Source organism: Carettochelys insculpta, chromosome 8 (assembly GCF_033958435.1).
Source record: "Carettochelys insculpta isolate YL-2023 chromosome 8, ASM3395843v1, whole genome shotgun sequence".
NCBI lineage: Eukaryota > Metazoa > Chordata > Testudines > Carettochelyidae > Carettochelys > Carettochelys insculpta.
Window position 1 is genome coordinate 22,465,578 of NC_134144.1, and position 20,960 is coordinate 22,486,537.

The following is a 20,960-nucleotide window of genomic DNA, read 5'->3' on the forward strand; positions in this document are numbered from 1 at the left end:
TCTTTTGTTTTCAGTTATCGTCCCTGCATGTTTTTAAGGGATTTTAAGTAATTATTATATCATAGTCCAGCTGAAGGAAGTTCAGGTCTTACTACTTGTCTCTGTAAGGAAGATCCTAATGTCACAGTCCTGTAGGTACAGTGCCGAGGAGTTTCACAAATGAAAAAGCCCAAAATATGATCTCTAACTGTAGAGTGAAGAGGTTAAAGTCAACAGTCAATTATATTATGCTTAAGAACAAACTATAAATTATTTTCCACATCAAGAGATGTTACACTATTACTGTTCATGTAACAAATATTGCAGAATGGCACAGGATAGATATAGAAGGCACATTAATTTTGAAATCTGTTTACAGAATTTTATGTTTAGAGAGAGGTTTCTTAGTGCCGTGAATTCCTTGGCAAGAGTGTGTGCGCATGTGCGTGTGTGTGTAATATTCCTAGAGTTGAAGTCTTGGCCTCGCTTGAGTCAATAGGAAAACGCTTAATGACTGCAACAGGGACGGATTTCACCCATTGCCTGATCACTACTGAGCAAGGCTCTCCTTTGAAGTTTTAATGTATATGTCCAACATGGTTTTGAAGTACTGATTTTAAAAAAGGATGTTGGAGTTCTCATAATGTCTCACTAAACCATTTAAATTATCATGTGCATTTAACTAACATAACTACTTCTGTATTTTCTTCCCAAAAGAGCCATGTGTCCCCTTTATTTGCCATGATTAACAACTGTCAAAATCCATTTGAAACAATAAATATTAAAGGCTATTTTAATGTTTCTGTCACAGTTAATATTAAAGTACTGAAGCAAGCTGTAATTTGACTGGTTCAACAGAACCTCACAGTGTGTACGTCATATGATGTGGACTTGGACCACAGGACCATACCATGGCCCAGGGTGCAGCTCCTTTTTTCCACCAGAAAGCTGTCCATTGTAGGCAGATACAGACTGCAATGGCATAGGAGAATCCTTGGCTAGCATAGATCTGATGTTAGTGGCCTCGGGGTTTGTGTGTGTGTGTCACTGAATAGATATGGCTGGAGTATGCTTCAGTTATGGTAATCCCCAGCTGGTTGAGCAGCTGAGGGTTCTTTAACCGACCATGAGTACCGAGCCATCCATCTTCTTTAAAGTTCAGGAGATATGTATATTTATAACAGGTTGAACCTCTCTAATTCAGCAAACTTGGGATCTGACCTGTGCCGGATGAGAGAATTTGCCAAACCATGGGAGGTTAATACTGCCTAGCAACATTACCAACATTTTCACTGCTTACTGGGCTCTGAGAAGACATGTAGTGGTAAACTACAGCTGAATAACTGCACAGAACACTGACAGCCAGGGCTGGAGACTGGGAACAAACTTTATGGGACCATGGGAAACTTGGCTGCACTCATTATAAGTGGTCAACCAGTTAACGAAAATCATGCCGGAAGAGAAAGTTCTGAATTAGAGAGGTTCAACCTGTACTACATAAGTGAGTTATGCTCACTTTTATTTAGTACTTCCATTTCATAATATCAAGAAGGTGCTACCTCTCAGCACGATTTTGCCCTTCTCAACTAGCAGAAGGGAGTCATTTTTTTGATATCATGCCTTATCAAACACCCAAGGCATACATCATGGAAATAAAAAATCCAAGGTTTTTTCATTTCTTAGGGCTGAAATGCAGCTTCATAGTATTATTAAAAAGAATTTCTGAACATTTAGCTGATATGAAATATTTTTAGTTATTTTGGAATGTTTCTCATCTAAGCCCAAACCTGCAAGATGCAGTTCTGCTGAAGTCAATGGGATTACTCATGTGTAAAAGTTACAAGTTTGAGGGCCTGATCAGCAATTTCTCCCTTCCAGTGAGGAAGCACAAAACGACTTATTCCAGATGAATCAGAGAAGCATAAAATTCTAGGGCTGGAAAGGACCTCAGGAGGCCATCTTGTCCAGACCCCTTCCTAAAGTGGGTCACCCCTAACTAAATCATCCCACTCAGGACTTTATCAAGCCGGGACATAAAAACCTTTAGGGATAGAGATACCACCACCTCCTTAGGTAACGCATTCCAGTGCTTCACCACCCTTCTGGTGAAATAGGTTTTATTAATATCCAACCTACACCTCCGCCTCTGTAACTTCAGATCATTGCTTCTTGTGCTGTCATCCATCACTACAGAGAACGTCCTCTCTCCATCCTCTTTAGAGCACCCAATCAAGAAGTTGAAGGCTACTATCAAATCATCCATCATTCTTCTCTTCTGCAAACTAAATAACCCCAAATCCTTTATCCTCTCTCCATAGGTCATATGCTCCAAATCCCTAAACATTTTCATTGCCCTCAGCTGAACCTGCTCCAATACATCCACATCCTTACGATATACATGGGAGCCAGAACTGGAAGCAATACTCCAGATGTGGCCTCACCAGTGCTGAATAGAGGGGAATAATAACTTCTCTAGGTCTGCTGGAAATGCTTCTCCTGATGCACCACAATATGTCATTAGCCTTCTGTGGCACACTACTGACTCATACCTAGCCTCTCATTCACTGTAGTCCCCAGGTCCTTTTCTTCTGCACTGCTACTTAACCAGTCAGATCCCAGCAAGTAACAGTGCTTCGGATTCTTCCGGTCCAAGTGCAGGACTGTACACTTGTCCTTGTTGAACTTTACCAGATTTCTTTTGGCCCAATCCTCCAATTTATCTAGGTCACTCTGGACCCTATCCCTACCTTCCAACACATCTACCTCTCCACCTAGCTTAATGTCATCCACGTATTTGCTGAGTGTTCAATTCATCCCCTTATCCAAGTCATCAATAAAGATGTTGAACAACAGTGGCCTGAGAAACGATCCTTGGGGCACTCCTCTTGAAATTGACTGCCAGCCAGACATAGAGACATTGATTGCTACCTGTTGGGCCTGACCACCTAGCCAGCTTTCTATCCATCGTACAGTCCATATATCCAATCCTTACTTCCTTAACTTACGGGCAAGAATGTTGTTGGAGATTGTATCAAAAGCTTTGCTAAAGTCAATATATACCGCCTCCATTGACTCCCCAATGTCCACAGAGCCTGTTACCTTGTAGAAGCTAACCAGATTGGTCAGGCATGTCTTGCCTTCGGTAAATCAGCGTTGACTACTCTTCATCACTATCCCCTCTTCAAAGTGATTAAAAATGGTTTGCTTGAGGAGCCCCTCCATGATATTTCTGGGGACTTGTCTGTAGTTCCCTGGATTGTTTTTCTTCATCTTTTTCCAGTCATCTTGGACCTCTCCCGATCTCCACAAGTTTTCTAAGATAATAGCCAAAGGATCTGTAATGACATCTGCCAATTCCCTCAATACCCTTGGATGAATTAAATCTGGACCCATGGATCTGTGTGTGTCTAGCTTTTCTAAATAGCTCTTAACATGTTCTTTACGCATCAAGGGCTGCCCACCTCCTTTCCATACTGCATTGCCTGGTGCCATAGACCTTGCCCATGAAGACTGAGGCAAAAAAGTCATTGAGTACTTCAGCTTTTCCCACATCATCTATCACCGGGTTACCTCTCTCATCCAGTAACAGCCCCATACCCTCTCTGATAACCTTCTTATTGTTAACATACCTGTAGAAACCCTTGTTGGCTTTCACATTCCTTGTTAACTGCAGTTGCAATTGTGCTTTTGCTTTCCTGATTACTCCCTGGCATTCTTCAGCCATATATTTACACTCCACGTTAGTCAACTGCCCAAGCTTCCACTTCTTATATGCATCCCTTTCAAGTTAAAGCTCACCAAAGATTTCCCTCGTAAGCCAAGCTGGTTGCCTGCAATGTTTGTTTTTCTTACTGCACATTGGGATGATTTATTCCTGTGCCTTTAATGAGACTTCTTTAAAATACTGTCAGTTCCCCTGAACTTCTTTCCCTTTCATATTCTTTTCCTAGGGGATACTGCCCATCAGTTCTCTCAGGAAGTTGAAGTCTGCTCTTTTGAAATTAAGGATCTGTATTTTGCTGCTCACCTTTCTTCCTTTTGTCAAAATTCTGAAGAAGTCTACCATCTCATGATCACTGCTGCCCAGGTTGCCACCCACTTCTGTTTTGCCCATTCATTCTTACCAGTTTGTGAGCAGCAGGGCAAGCTGTGCATGGCCCCTGGTCAGTTCCTTCAGCACTTGTACCAGGAGGTTATCCTCAATATTCTCCAAAAATTTCCTGGATTGTGTGTGCACTGCTGTATTGGCCTCCCTATAGATGTCTGGCTGATTAAAGTCTCCAATGAGAACCAGGGCACGTGATCTGGAAGCCTCTCTTACTTGTCTGAAGAAATGCTCATCTACATCATCTGTCTGATCTAGTGGTCTATAGCAGACACCAACCACAACATCACCTCTGTTGCTTACACCTCTAAGCTTAACCCAAAGACTCTCAACTGGCTTTTCTCCCCACATATGCTGGAGCTCTCAGAAATCATACTGCTCTCTCACATACACCACAACTCCTCCTCCTTCTCTCCCCTGCCTGGCCTTCCTGAACAGTTTATATCCTTCCATGACAGTGCTCCAGTTATGCAATTCATCTCACCAAGTCTCCGTTGTTCCAATCACCTCATACTCCTTTGACTGTTCCAGGGCATCTAATTCTTCAAGTTTGTTTCCCAGGCTTCTTGATTTGTGTACAAACAACTCAGGTAGTTAGCTGATTGTCCTAGTTTCTCCTTTTGAACCGGGGGTCCTCCTTTGTTGTTCCTTCCTCCTTCCCCACTTACCTCAGGGCTTGTGTCACCATCCCCCAACAAACCTAGTTTAAAGCCCTCCTCACTAGGTTTGCAAGCCTGCCCGCAAACATGCACTCTCCTCTCTTTGTCTGGTGGACCCCATCTCTTCCTACCAACCCTTGTTCTTGAAACAGAATCCCATGGTTGAAAAAAACAAATCTCTCTCTCCGACACCACCTTTGCAACGATGCATTTACTTCCATGTGTCGATGATCTCTACCTGGACCCCTTCCTTCAACAGGGAGTATGGATGAGAACACCACTTGTGCTTCATATTACTTGAGTTTCCTTCCCAGAATTACATAATCTGCAGTGATCTGCTCAAGGTCATTCTTTGCTGTGTCATTAGGTCCTACATGGAGAAGTAGGAAGGGGTAATAATCCTAAGGTTCGATGACTTTTGGAAATCTTCCTGTCACATTCTGGATTCTACAGCCTGGTAAGCAGCAAACTTCCTGAGATTCCAGGAATGGATGGCAGATGGATGACTCTGACCCTCCTAAAAGGGGGTCCTCAACCACCATCACCCGTCTTCTTCTATTGGGGGTGGTTGTCATAGAACTCCCATCCCTGGGACTACGCATCTGATGCCTTCCGGTCAGTGGGATCTTCTTCTGATCCCTTCCTTGAGAGCTCCCTGCCACAGCTTTCTCCACCACATCACCTGTGCAGAGAGCCTGAAAGCAGTTGCTTATCTCCATTGGAATGGGAGATATCTGAACTGGCTTTCTTCTCTTGGAGATTACATGCTGCCAATTTTCTTCCTTGTTGTGTACTGTCCTCACAGGTTGTTCAGCCAGCTGTGCCTGAAGGACTAAATACTGCCTTCTGTCAAGCTGCACCATGCCATCCACATCAGTCTAATTAATGTTCAAAATTAATTTTATAGATTTGTGTCTAGTGCCATATTGATTAAATGTCTCAATGCAAATTGTGCTTGAGTACCTTTAGCTTCTAAATACCTGGTTTTGGGTTGTGATTCATCAAATACTATTCTTTGGAGAGGGCTGGAAACTACACTTGTATTTTCACCACTGCTTTGCTGTGCTTAAATATGACATTTAATGTTCATGCCATGTCTGTGAATGGATGGAATGCTCCCCATTGTGAGAGGAACAGACAACACTGCCTTGAGCCAAGCACTGTGCCAGGCAGGTGAGCGGAAAGTGTCCACACTTAGGCCTTGTTCTCTACTGCTGCAGGCGTTCGGCCTAAGTTATGAAGTTTCAGCTGAGAAAAACATGGCTGAATTCGACAAACTTAGGTCTGTTTACCGCCATACCTTCACCGTGTTAAGCCGACAGCTGATGCTCTCCCACTGACTCTTCATTGTGGAAGAGTGCCATAGTTGATGGGAGAGAGCTTGGGGGGGACTATTTACTGCTGCCTGTCGAGCCAGCCTGTAGCAAAGACATGCCTATAGTTTTGCTTATATCGTCCTGTCCTGAGCTGGAGCAGTATTGTCACTGTTTTCCTGAACAGTGTCTGCCAGCTGTGTGGCAACTTTGGGCTATGTAACAACATTTAGGCGCAGCTGTGTGATGGAGGAGGCTGGATCCTCACCGGGGAATAACCTCAGGCTTGTTTCTCAGAGCTCTTCACCTGACATGGAGAGTACAGAAATCACTGCACCCCTTTATGGAAGGCAGCTTCTCAGTGTTACCATTCCTCTCTGAGAGAAGAAGCTCTGGTCTGTAGAAGTGGAAGACAACATTTCAGTTTGAACGTGCAACACTTTTCCTCTATGAAATGTAGCCTAAGGGCAGGTAAAAATCAGCAGATATTTAATAATGACACTAATTTTCTTTAAAAAATTATTACACATATGCCTTATACTTAGACAGAAAAAGGTCGAATGGAAATTTCAAAATCAGGATTTAGAAATACTGCACCTGTTAGTTCTATCCATAGCTCCATAATTGAGAAGAGGCCTTCAGTGAATTATCACTGTAATGACATAGCAGTCCCCATCCTGATTATGTAGATTACAATAGATGTAATGCAGGTGTTTTACGACTATATCTGACACAACAAAGCAGGTACTATTCTGATTTGCTGTAATGTTTAACATAAGAATTTCTCACCTGGTGATTCCTTTTGCCACCATATAAATGCTTTATATGTCCACACCTTGAATACTGTGTGAAGTTCTGGTGACCCAGTCTCAAAAATGATACATTAGAAATGGAAAAAGTACCAAGAAAGGGAACAAAAATAATTAGGGGTATGGAACAGCTTTACCATATAAGGAAAAATTTAAAAAACCTGAGACTGCTCAGCCTGGAGAGGAGGCAACTAAGCAAAGATTTGATCCATGTCTGTAAAATCCTGAATGTTACGGAGAAAGTGAATAAGGAAGAGTTATTTACCCTTTACTATAGTAAGCAACACAAAAAAGCCGGATGTCATTCAAACTAATTAATAGACTTCAGGTTTAAAACAAGCAAAAGGAAGTACTTCTTCACTCTGCACACAGTCTGTGGAACTAAGTGCCAGAGGTGTTCTGAAGGCCAAAAGTATAACGAGATTTGAAGAAATGGGTCTGTCCCACGGAAGCTCATCACCTAATAAATTATTTTGTTAGTCTTTAAAGTGCTACATGACTGCTTTATTGTTTTGATAGAATACAGACTAACACAGCCACCTCTGTTACTATGGGTTTAAAAAAACCAGATAAGTTCATGGAGAAGAGGTTCATCAGTGATTAGAAACTATGTTGGTAGGAGCTGCAACTCCTATTCTATGCAACTATGGTTACACTGACTTGAAATGCTGGCAGCAGTATGCAAATGGGGTGGTCTCAAAAATGCAAATGGCTGTTAATTTGCATATTTGCTCACCAACAGACACAGCTGCTGGCAAAAAAAAAAAAGCTGTTTAAACATGGTTCTGTTGGCAATCCCCCCCGCCCCCTTTGTCGGCAGTCTCTTATTCCTGAAAGAGAACTCGAAAGAGAGCATCCTGTCTGAAACAACAGGTCAGGGATTGAAAAATCAGGCACCATGAGAACTGCATTAAAAAAAAAAAAAAGGAGCCTGTGGAGAATCTACACACATTTTCTTCTGAAAGAAGCTTTTGAAAGAAGGTGTTCTTCCTGAAATGGCAGTGGAAGAGCGCTTTCAAAAGGAGCACTGCATTCTTTTGATTAATTTTGAAAGAACTCTTTTTCTGTTAGATGCTCCACTCCATATTTCAAAAGAGCCCCATCTTTCAAAAATTATTTCAAAACAACTCGCTAGTGTAGACACGGCCAATATGTTAGACAGCACTGTTATCAGGTCAGATTTTGGCAGTTCCCACTATATTACTCTCCACGGTGAAAAATGACCATTTACTTCTACCCTTTGTTTCAAATCTTTTAACCAGTTACCAATCCATAACAAGACTTTCCCTCTTATCGCATGCCCCTCAGCCAGCATAAAAGGCTTTGGTGAAGGGCCTTCTCAGAGAATTTCTGAACCTTTTCTGTTGGTTTGGTAGAGAGCCAGATGCCTTGCCCTTGAATGTGGCAGAATCAGTAGCCCCAAAGGCTTTAGCACACGATAATAATTTGGCTATGTGTTCTGCCACACGAATGGCTAGGGCATCTATAGGAACTTGTTGACAATATAGAGCTGGTATTTCCCTTAAGGATATGCATTCATTAATTAGTTAATAAAATCATTAGCAAAGAAATGCAAAGCAGGACTGATCTTAGTCTCATTTACACCATCTCTCTACACTGAGTTAACTCAACTTCATTGGATTCATTCTTAATTTACACCAGTGAAACTGTGATCAAAATTAGGTACTAATTCAGGCACTTGGGTACCTTTGGCCCTGAATCTACTTCCACTGAAATCAATGGGCTTTTGCTACTGATCTAGATGAGACCAAGAAAGGGAACTTCATGTGTACAACAGGTGGGCAATGTTCAGTGAAACATTCTGTAAAGTCAAATTTAACTTTGATGCAAGCAGGTAAAACATTAATGACTTCAGTAGAATTGCAGTTGGGTTGAATTAGGAACTCTATCTAGAACATCCTGGGGTCAAATTTCAGGAGCGTAGCCAGCCACTCTCAGATTAGTGTTTCAAGACAATAAATTAATAAATCTCAGAATACTGCTCCATGATGGTGAAATGCCGGAACCAGATATACTACTTTCACACTGAGAGTCTGAGTTTTTGTTCCTGTTTCTCACAGATGACATGAAAAGTTACATGAACATTATTACCGCCAATAAACTGTGCATATTCTGTCATGAATTCAACTCTGCATACCTTCTCCACTATCCCTACCCCCATCAAATGGAGGTTTTCAAATAATATTAATGTTGAAAGCAGCTATAAAGAAAACGTAACTGGAAGTCATAATATTTCTTGCTTTAACTTTAGAAAAACTATGTGACAAAAGGAAAGCCAAGGTTCAATTCCCAACCTAAGGATTGTCAATAGGATAATTTCATTCATTAAATGAATTCATTCATTATTTTGGTTAGATGGTATAAAAATGAAACAGCATTATCAGACATGTGAGTAACAAAAGCAGTATTTGGCTTGTCATGAAAAAGTCAGTAAACTCTTTGAGATGCTTTATTAAAAAAACAAGGTAAGAAAAGATTAGGTCAGTCATTACAAAACTTACTGATCTCTGCAGATCTACTGGGTACTGGAGGAGGCTGTGTGCCATTGCGAGTAGGTGTTGATGACTGAGGGGATATGGGAGAAAAGGGAACCATATCAAAGATGTCAGTGGAGGGTGATTTAGGTGTCACACTGCCTGCCTACAATAAGGACAATAAATATTAGGGCAATATTTCACACGAAAAAATCACAATATTGAACTTTTCCGCATGCAGAAAAGAGCTACAGTATCAGAAATGAGAACATGCACAAACCAGCTCCTGACCCTAAGCAAATGACATTCACAACCAAGAATTTATGGGACATGCTCAAACTCAAACAAGCATAAAAATGTTCACATTTTCTGTATATCTGAGATAACCAGAAATAAATGACACTTAGAATTGAAAAAGCTGGGAAGAAACAACTCTAAATTAGAAAGAATTTGAATAGAGGTATTATTCCCAAGACCCATTTAAGATATCAGAAAAACAGGAATAGGCTATACATTTGAATGCACTGAAAAAGTGCCTGATATTAAAGGATATAATTCCTATAATTTTTTTCCAATTTCTCCTTATATATCATGAATATTTATCTGATACGCGGTGAGAACTGCTGTCCTGAATGCGTACAATGTATTGTGTGATAAGCAGTAAACTGGACATCCAACACACTGAGAACATGTAAGATTAAATTCCAAAACAGAACTTTTTTACCATTCAGTGCAGAAAACATTTCATTATGAAAGCCTAGAATTTTTAGCAGACTCCACACAAACACTGGATAACCAAATAACTTACTACGGTTCAAAAATCATATTAAAATTAAAAACATTAATCAGAGCTCATACAGCATTTCTACCCTCACTCCCAAAACACAGAATACATTACAACCAAGTCAATACAGACCAAAGACTAAACATGGCTTAGAGAGGGACAACCCAAAAGCAGGCAAAATACATACCACTGTATATGGTACGCAAATTCACTTCAGAAAATAAGCTTCAATACCTAAAAAGTTGAACCTCTCTAGTTCAGCACCCTCAGGACCTGACCGGTGCCAAATAAGAGAATTTGACAAACCACAGGAGGTCAATATTTTCTAGTAGAATTACCAATACTTCCATCACTTACTGGGCTCTCAGAGGACACGTAGAGGTAAATTACAGCTAAATAACAGCAGAGAACACTAAGAGCAAGGACTGGTGGCTGTAAACCAACTTTATGGGACAACAGGAATCTTGGCCATGCTCATGATAAATGGCCATCCGGCTAACTAAAATCATGCTGGAATAGGGATGTTGCTGGATGAGAGACTGCCAGACTAGAGTGGTTCAACCTGTATAATGCTAGGCAAAAAAGTACTACTTCCTAATTATTTGGCAAAAAAACTGCCAGTTTGGTCAAAATGCTGACATGAAACACGCTTAACCACAGCATTAAGACAGACTGATTTAAACAGATTATCTAAATGCTTCAACCTGTGTGACAAGCAGCCTTTACAAATGCTGGCCCGTGGGAATTCCACAGCTTTCTTGGGCTAGGCAGCTATAACTGTGATGTTGGAATGACATTTTTCTTTCTTTAGTAGTTTCTATGTTGCTCAAATTGTTCTTTTACAGAGATGCAGCTACAAACCATTCCATTACAAACATGAAAGGCAGAGCAGGAGATCAGGATTTGACTCCTCAGCAGCACATTCACTCTCTGCATTATCAAATAACATCTACCCATATAACTAGGTTATTATTATTTTTAACATAAAGTCCACAGACATGCAATAAGCCTTCTCTGCTTTTGAGGTTATGCATAAAGAGATCCCTCCTCCACAGCATTCTCTCACTTAGCATCACTCCATGAGAGGGTGGGGAAAAGAGGGAGATAAAAGAGACAGACTCAGGATAAGGCATCACTGGAGGCAGAAATCTCATACTTCTTCCTCTTTCACTGAGACGTTCCTCTACCCCCTCCCGCCACTGGAGTATTTTAGGTGGTGTTTTCTGCAACAAATAAGCCTGTTTCTTGAGTATGTTGACTCATGGACTTGCACAAACTGTATTGCTTGGAGATACATCTATATAATGGATAAAGAGTGGGCTGGAGAGAGCACTGATGTATTTATTTCCTGTCTATTCATCTATATAGCATCTATTCAATAGCCTTTTGTGGTATTGTTTTCTTAATACCATATAATTTCCAGGTCAGGAATTTGTATTTCATATTTTATATTCATATTAGGGGTCTGGACATACACAGCTCCTCTAAGAACTGGGCCTTTTTTATTTGCGTGTGTTTACATGCCTAATGTAAGAGTTTCACATATAAAAATGGCTCTTTTCACTTCATTCAATTTCAAAATAAATAATTCTCTTACACATGTTTGTTTGTGGTAAGATTACAGTTAAACTTCTTTTATAAAATGACTAATTTATATGGGACTTCAGACAACTACCCACCCACCCAAGAAGACATTGCTCGTGTACTTCAGAGGTAGTCTAGAACCTTATGATTCTTGAGAACATATTGTTTATGTGCCATAGAATTTTGTTCAACTGCATATGGAACTCCTGCTAGTATCATGGGAGTTATGCGTATATTCTGCAGGCTGTGTGTCACAAAAAACTAATCAAAACTTGATCTGATCTCACTCTCCTCATGCAAATGGAACTCCCACTAATGTGGGATGGGGTTTGCCTGGATCAGGATTCTGGTACCAGTCCCTGAATTATGTATGAGCCATAAATTAACCCAGATTCACATGCAGATTTCCCACTGATGTTAATAGAAAATCTTTATGTGAATTGTGGTGAGAATTTAAGATTATAAATAATCCTGCAGATGATATAGAGATAGTTAAACGACATTTAAGCTCAGTCTTAAATGAGTCTTTTTGGTAAAAGCCTTTAATTTGTATTTTGATGTTCAGTATTCCAGTTTCTTGTCATATTCACTAGGTATGTTGATACCATTAATATAACTAATTTTATTAAATTTGATAATTAGTTGGTAATTCAAAAATGAGTGCATATTATTAAAATCTGTATGAACATGAGAAGCATTTTTATTCAGTAAACACATGCAGAAAGCCATGATGTTTGCCAAATACAGCCAAATGTTATTTACAAATGGAAAAAAAAGTTGTGAGTGTTGACATATTGTTATGAGAAGTCAATCTATATGCATGTTACAGATCATTTTAGAATAAAATAATTTGCAGCCTTCATTTTGCACAGAGTTCATATAAACTATAGTAGGACAAATATAATAGCTGATTGCTCTTCTGGCTAATCAATACTTTCTCACTTACCCAAATTCTCTTTCTACTGAAAAAATTAAAGAGCCCTCCAAATCAGACTTTTGGGATACTGTTTTGAATAATATAAATACCTATTATTAGTATACTTACTCTACCAAAATAACAAACTAGTCCAATAAATACAGCAAATACAGGTAAACAATAAGAAAGTAGAGAAGAAGAATTGTTAAGAAGTTGGAAAAATAAGGTATTATCTTAAGGATATGATGCAGGAACTATAGAACATCTCAAAAGGCTCCATATTTTAACAGTACCCAGATAAAACCTACAATACATCTGATCTGTCCTTTAACCACTGTACAAAATGTATATTTTAATACAATTAACACACAACAGAGAACACTGGTAAATAGAAAAAATAAGTTTTTGCACAGCAGATTTACACGAGGTCTTGGGATGCTGTATTCATTGACTGGCTTTGGAAGACCACTTTTTGAAGGTGGTGGTGTTAATAGTCCAGATGATAGTCTGGAGTCAGGAGAGCTCATAGGAGTAAGTGTAATGGAAGAGATATCTAAACAAGGAGTTGAATCCTCATTATTACACCAGAAAAAGGTGGAGGAGGGTCTTTGAAAGATATGTTGATCATTATCAGACTTTATGTGCAGCAGCTGTAAAGGAATCACAGAAAGAGAAAATATTCTAAGGAAAAGAAAGTGGTAATATAAGGGAAAGAAAAATGCACATTTTATATTTTAAAAATTGTTTGCAACAGGGACACTAAAGAATTTTTTAAATGAAAAAGAATCTTATAAACTCATAGTCATAGAAAGTATTCCAGTATTGGTAGGAACAAACAAGATTCATACACTAATAATATAATCAAAAGATAAGGAGTACATTTTAAATATGGGCACACAATGAATTGCATCCACAAAAATCTGCATGCAACAACATACCGATAAAACCCCACATTTATACATGCAAAACAATAGTTAGGCACATAATTAGGCAGGAAAGTTGTTGTGGTTAAAGTACAGGCCAGAATCTGGTTCTCTGCTATATTAATATACGATTCCACTGACTATTTCTTTTTATCCCAAAATAAAAATCATGTAATAAAAATCTTCACGTAAAAAGTCTGCTATGTAGGCAGTTTATGGGATTGGCTTTATTTTGAATAGGAAAATTGCACTGGCTCCTTTGGTTACTCAGCTATAGCATGTATAAACTATGCCGTTCCTGCACAGAAATAGATATCCTTATGACATTTTGGTATAACAAGAGCTAATGCACTTTTGAGTTCAAATGAGATGCCGTTTACTTTATAATTTATCCAGTGTCTAAAATCTGACTGTCACAAAGGCTCAAATATTCTTTCCTATGGCACAGGTGAACAGGCTTCGTGACACAGTGGAACCCTAGTGGTTGAGCTGGGTGGTGAGCAAGCCAACATTCTGGGAGCTTCTGGCACAACAGCTTTGTCCGGTTGAAGAGGGGTGACACATGAAGTCCTACCAATCTTCAAGTCCTTCCCACAAAAAGCAGTGAAATGGACAAAATAGTTATGGCCACCTTTGAGTAGGGTCACTGGGATTGGTCCTCTTCTGCTCCATGACCTGGGGAGAGGATTCTTCCTCTCCCTCATGCCCACGCCCCAACACACAGTTAGCCGGACATCATGTCTTCGATGGGCTGGACACTATGATGTGTACTTTTTCTCATCACCCAAATCTCTGACAGTAAAACCTTCCCCAATTTTATTTCCTTTTGTTACTTTTGTATCCTTTACCTATTTGAATTTTACGATGTTCAAGAAGTTGTTTTAAAGTTATCCTAATAATGTGTTTTCATTTACAATTCTATAGTCTTGTCATTGCAAAACAAAACAACAAACAACTCCCCAGAAAGCAAAATATAACAAAAACCTTACATTAATTGAAAAGTAAGTGGAAAGCTTGTTTGGTTTACCTGCCAAGTCCTGAAGTAAGGTCTATGTCTTGTGTTCCTTATGAAAGAAATGCAGTTGGGCCAACAGCCAAAGTGGCCACCAGGGCAAGTTGAAAGGGGATCATGGTTCCATGCTCTCTGAAAGGGACGGGGTGAAGGGAGGAAGGAATGGGACCTAGGGTATCAGCCTTAGTGCTGCTCAGATCCTGGTGCTGCCTCAACCCCACAGAGCCGTGCAGGGCGGAGCTGCTGCGGCAGTTCAAAGAGGATGCCAAAGTAGCAGCAGCAGTGGCCAGAGCTCTGGGCTCCTTTGAAATGTCAGGCCCCTGTGCAACTGTCCCCTTCACCCGAGCCTGAACAAATGACAGCATTTCAGTCAACTAAATCAGATTAGGGAGCCACATTCTTTCCCCTGCCTTCAGTGTTCGTGACGTTATCATTCCCTCCCTCACCTCTCTGCCCCTGCTTGTAACTTCACCCTCACTATAGACAGAGACTCTGGAAAATGAGGGCAGGAAATACAAATACTAGGTTTGGAAAGGTGTCTAACTGGTGGCCAAATCTTGATTCTTGCTCCAAAGCATGAATAAACCGTCTTTGCAGAAATGAAATATAAAGCTGCATAGAAAACCAGAACCATCAATCAGGACTGGATTGGCTCGTATGCCTTGGCAAAGCCTGTGTTCTCATACTGCTGTGCTCACACTCCCACAATGTGGAGAGATCAAATGGTGAATCTGTGCTGTGAATCCTTTCGTCATGTCAGTCTCACAATAGCTCCCTCTGAGGGCTCATTAGAGCAAGTGGCAAAGTTCACTTTGCATGACCTCTCCGTTCACAGACCCTGCTGTGCAACTGAAATCGGGCATTATCATTGATTTTGACAAGATTTGGCCCTGAAATAATAAAGACTGTTAATTAAATTGTTCTTTCATGATTATTTAGGAAATATTTCATTCATTTAAAGTCCTTGGGGTTTTTTTTCTCATTTTCATTACAGTAAAAGGCATATTAAGGATGCAACTTAGCAACCCTAAGAAGCAGTTTTTTAAGTTACAAGAGCACTAAATGTAAATATCTACACTCACTAAATGTAAATATCTACACTGCAAATGTGTCCACTCAACGTTTGCAAGTGAAAACAGTAAAACTTTTTGAAAAAATATTTAAATGTACAAAAAAGTGTTTGATGCCAGGCTGAATGTCTGAGTTCCAACCATACAAAATCTAAATATTCAATAAATAAAAAGTCAGTAAAATGATTTACAGCTGTGATGTTATCTGATTAAAAGATGACCTTGTACATCATTATCATCATTGTTATACAATTGCAACAAAAAAGGTGTCAATAGAAAAGTTACGGTTTTCTTAATATGATTATGCTATTTGTATGCAAGTGTCATTTTTGTATCTGAAGTTATGAATATTAACTATGCACCCATGCTTCAAATGTTTGTTCATGTACAAACACCAAGATGTTTTGTCAGTGGATTGTGAAGGAACTATTCAAGGTGAATGGCCAATTCAAGAACACTGAACTCACAATGGAAGATGCCCATCTATAGTTAACTGTTCTGTGCACGTTCTAACCTGAATATGAGAAGTGGCTTCTAGTGTAACTAAGCAACGCATGCATGAACATGTGATTTATGTGACTCCATGTGATCTGAACACCATCTTATTTTCTGTTATTTTACACTTTGAGAACAGTGGTTTACTTGAAAGAATCTATGAAAAACACTGGATATGTCTCCATTTGATCTCTTTCCTAGTCAGACATCTGCACTATGATCTCATACTAATCAAGGAATTGAGGATCTTCCTATGACGTTTATTCCATAAGTGAAAACAAAAAAGCAGTTCAGCAGCACTTTAAAGACTAACAAAATAATTTATTAGGTGATGACCTCTCATGGGACAGGTCTGTCCCACGAAAGCTCATCACCTAATAAATTATTTTGTTAGTCTTTAAAGTGCGACTGGACTGCTTTTTTGTTTTCACAGTATATAGACCAGCACACCTATCTCTCTGTTACTATGCCATAAGTGGTACAAGTGTGATCCAAGAACTCTGCAATTATTGTATATATTGTATTCCTTCTACCAATTTTTACTCTGTCCTTCCCTCCTTGCCTCCAAATAAACTTTTATATTGCATATACAAAAGGTTTGGCAAAGTATAATGATTGAATAAGATATGAGTTACAAATTAACCTGGGTATGTGGCTGTTCCTTTAGGATCAGAAGATCTTTTTATTTGATTAAATTGTTTTTGAATAACCCTACATCATTAAGTCTAGTGCCTGGGTGTTGAATCCAGGACTGGAATAACTAAGGAGTTTGAATTTCTGACTTCTTATGAAACAGCATGGGCTACGTCTACATTAGCCCCAAACTTCGAAATGGCCACGTAAATGGCCATTTCGAAGTTTACCAATGAAGCACTGAAATGCATATTCAGTGCTTCATTAGCATGCGGGCGGCCGCGGCACTTCGAAATGAGCTGATGGGAATAAGGGGACTTCGAAGTAGGCGGGGTCCTTTCGAAAAGGAGCCCCGTTGGGACGAGCTGCGCGGCGGCGAGGCGCGCCAATTTCGAAGTGCCGCGGCCGCCCGTATGCTAATGAAGCACTGAATATGCATTTCAGCACTTCATTGGTAAACTTCGAAATGGCCATTTGCGTGGCCATTTCGAAGTTTGGGGCTAGTGTAGACATGGCCATGGTGAGGCAGAAGGTTACTCCTGCTGCTGATCTGGTACATTTTATGGAGGAATAACTGCCTGTGTTGGGATGTGCCTGACCTTTTTCCCAGCAGCTTGTCCCACATTTGGTATACTCTGTTGTGAATCACAAAGGCATGGTGACAACATTTAAGTAGAATTCTACAGAAGAACATGGACTAGGCTATATGCAGGCATATACTGTCCCCGCTCTTAAAAAATCACAGACTTAGTTAACATTACATATTATATAATATTATTACATTCATATATTATGGGACAGTAGATTGGAATAACAGACTGAAGCAAGGAAAATACTTTGAAAATACAAAACAACAGAGTCATCCTAGGGAAACAAGTATATCACTTACCTGAAAAATGCAAGAAATTAGTAAGATGAGCATACACGGTAAAGCAGAGAAAAGAAAATGATAAACTTATAATCACTCCAAATGAGGTAAAGTTAGAATACAAGAAACAGTAAAAATAATATTTACCTAACACAAACCACACTTTCATATCATTCTATTCCTGAATTTTGGTAATCAGTCTGATTAATATTTGATTAATAAAATTTCTAGTTTTGGTCAAGGCTGCAGCATGGGAACAATAGACGTAAAAGAGAAATATGATGGATTGAATATGACAGTTTTGGGCATAACTTTTGTTGGCCTGCCTTGTCATGAGGAATGGGACATAGGTCAGGCCTCATTCCTTGGAAAATAGGCTAAGAGAAATAAAAGGATCTGGAGGCTGGAAACAGAATGCCTGTGCTAAGATAGGTAAATTGGTCAATCAGCTAAGAGTCACACTGTCAAGAGCAATAGAGAAAAAGGAAGAACACCTAAGGCATCTTTTACAAGGGACAAGACAACAATGGAAAAGTTCATTTTCCACCTCTGGTAAACATTAGTAAGAGAACTTGATACTATGACATTCAAATAGCTCTGGATTCCAAGTGACAAACTGAACACCTCTGTGTCTTTTGTAAGATAATATTTCTTGAAAGACACAATATCATTAATCAAGTCAACAGAAAATAATGAATATTTCCCCGTGGATTTAAGAATTTCCTCCTTTGAATTTTTCAAAGCTACATTTTGAAGTTGCTTGAGATAGAGGAAACTGAGTAGCTACTTCTTGAAACCTTTCACATGGAGATTATAGCTCTCTGAGTTGTTGAAGACCTCAAAATATTTTCTTCAATGTTTATCCTTTGCTTCAAAGACAAAATTGTGTGCATATTCATCATGTCTGGCATTCATGTCTGTTCTGGTGGCTCAGACAGTTTGTATTTCAAAACCCATTGATTCCCACCTGAGATTCTTTTAAAATTTCTTCATACCTTTTTTCACATGAAATTTTGTGAGCTCATTCACTATGTTCTAAATGTCTCAAGGGCTTGAGAGAGGTCCATTTTCTTTCACTGAAGGATCCCAGAGGCTGCAGTGATGGTATTCAAGATCCCATGCTGCCATAACAGATTGAGGTAAAACATCCAAGCCATCAAATACAAGTTATTCTTTGCTTGATATCAACTCCCACAGGGTACCGACGCACATCATCAAGTTCCTTTCCCTTTCACGTATTTTTTACTATCTCAAGTAAGACTTTGAAGACTATTTTAGATTTAATCATTACTATTACCTATTTTTGCAGCATGAGTCAAAGTAGGTTAATTTGATGAACTGAGCAATCAATGTATGATGCATATACTCTGTCTCCTTTACCTGGCAGGTATTACCTAATTTTTGCTTACATTTCTCCACAAGCTCTAGCCATAATATGGGCCTCATCATATCCCTGTTGAGAAACAAATTTGGTGTCTAGCCCATATTTCAGAGTACAAGTTTAGTTAACTGGTCAAAACAGGATGTAGATCTGCCTCACTTGCTGTCACAAAGCTTAAACACACTCTTTTACATCTAAGTTTCCTTCTAAAAGATCAATATTAACAAAGATAAGCAAAATAACCATCTGATTACTATGGCTAATATTTGAACTTGCATCTGCAAGACAGTAAAACATTTAAGCTTTTCGGCAACTATTATGTATGCATCTCCTGGTTTTTTGATTCTTAGAGACATATAATTGTCTTCCTTAAGTATTTTATTTCTTTTGGTGTCACTGATATGTTGGGCAAAATTCGTAGTATGTCTTGCAAGTAGTTTGAAGATGCTTGACTGAATATCATTATTAATGATCTCTAGCACTTCCAGAATCTAAACTAGCTAAAGTTTTGACAGTGTCAATTAATATTTTTAGTACTTCTTGCTCTTTCCTAGTATGTTCAGATTGCTTATCAGAACATGTATTGATATTATTACCCTTTGTGAACTGTAGAATCGCCACACCTGACTACACGTTGTTTGTTCCTGCCATAAACAGAAATTAATTTTAGTGTATTGTTCCAATCACTGTTAACCATGCCAATTTTTAAGCCTATGTAACCTTGAATAACAAATCTGACAGTGGAAAGATATGAGCATACTAGCTACCTGAAATGCAAATCTTCGCATTGTACATTTTTCATTCTGTAAAATGAAGATTAAACAATGGTGGCCCGTATGACTAAAAGAACAGTCTATATGGAATATCACTCTGAGTGGACTGGTAAAGACAATCTACACAAGCATGAAGAACTGCTCAGATGATCAAACAATCTTGAAAGTGACTTACCAGATAGGAAAGTCAAATTAATTTCAGTAGAAAGATTGTTTTGATTTGCTTCACTGTTGAGCTTCTCACCTCCAGGGTCTTTGGGTTTTTTTGGTTTTAAGATAATTTATGGGATCTTTGGCTTTGTCGCACCTCTACAGGTTTCAGCTTTGCTTCATTCAAGCAAAGTTTCTCTGGATATCATCAGTTACTACCACAGGTGTAACTTCCATGGAGCTATAGAAATTGTGATCCTTACTTAAACCTTGACACAATGACAGATTCATGCTTGTTGAATTAGGATGCAATTCTTGACTTTCTATTAAAGAATGCACTAATTGATCATGAAGTTTACAGAATAACCACATTAGAAATATACACCTAAAAAGCGTATTTTTATACTGCTTAATTTGTTCTTCAGTTTTGGAAGGAGCCCTTCAAAAAGGATGACTTTCTGCCCAGAACCTAACAGAGAGAGACAAACTAATGTGAGGCTGGCTGGGAAGTGCCCTGAGCAGGCAGACACATGCTTAATAATGTTCCATAGGAAGAGGAGCACAGGGCGTCTATAGAAACAAACTTTATCTTCAACAGGAGCCTTTTCAGTACTGGAGCTTGCCCAGTGACTGTGACCCTTTCAGGATCATATAGGAAAATTCTGCTATCACCAGTTACACTTGGCATTTACAAAATTCCACAGCATTTGAGAAGGTATTGCAGGACAGGTGGTTATAGGTTCCTATAAATATGGAGGCTGGTGGTTGGGCAACGTTAAGATACATTCGACCAATGCAGCTACATCAGCCCCAAAGCACTGTGGGGCTCTGGCACTGGTGCCTGACTCAGATTCTTGTAAGGGTGGAACACCATAATCATGCAGGGTACAGACAACAGAGGCAGAGGAATAAATGATGCAGCTGTCCAGGGGTCCATGGACATGCAGGTTCTGGGCTGCTCAAATATCTGACTTGGCGGCTGCTGCTGTTTGTGGCCCACTGGAACCTCTA

At 39.4% G+C, this 20,960-nt stretch overlaps 1 protein-coding gene across 2 annotated transcripts in view; it reads right to left on the minus strand.

Moving 5' to 3' along the window:
- GULP1 (GULP PTB domain containing engulfment adaptor 1) overlaps window positions 1–20,960 on the minus strand; it is a 345,309-nt gene that overhangs the window by 13,496 nt on the left and 310,853 nt on the right. The window contains exons 11-12 of one of the 2 annotated variants that reach the window (XM_075000986.1): window positions 13,067–13,294; window positions 9,388–9,526 (exon numbers count right to left, since the gene is read on the minus strand). In XM_075000986.1, the coding sequence (XP_074857087.1) occupies window positions 9,388–9,526; window positions 13,067–13,294 (367 nt within the window). The remainder of the gene's footprint in view (window positions 1–9,387; window positions 9,527–13,066; window positions 13,295–20,960) is intronic. The other variant, XM_075000987.1, reaches the window with a different exon arrangement.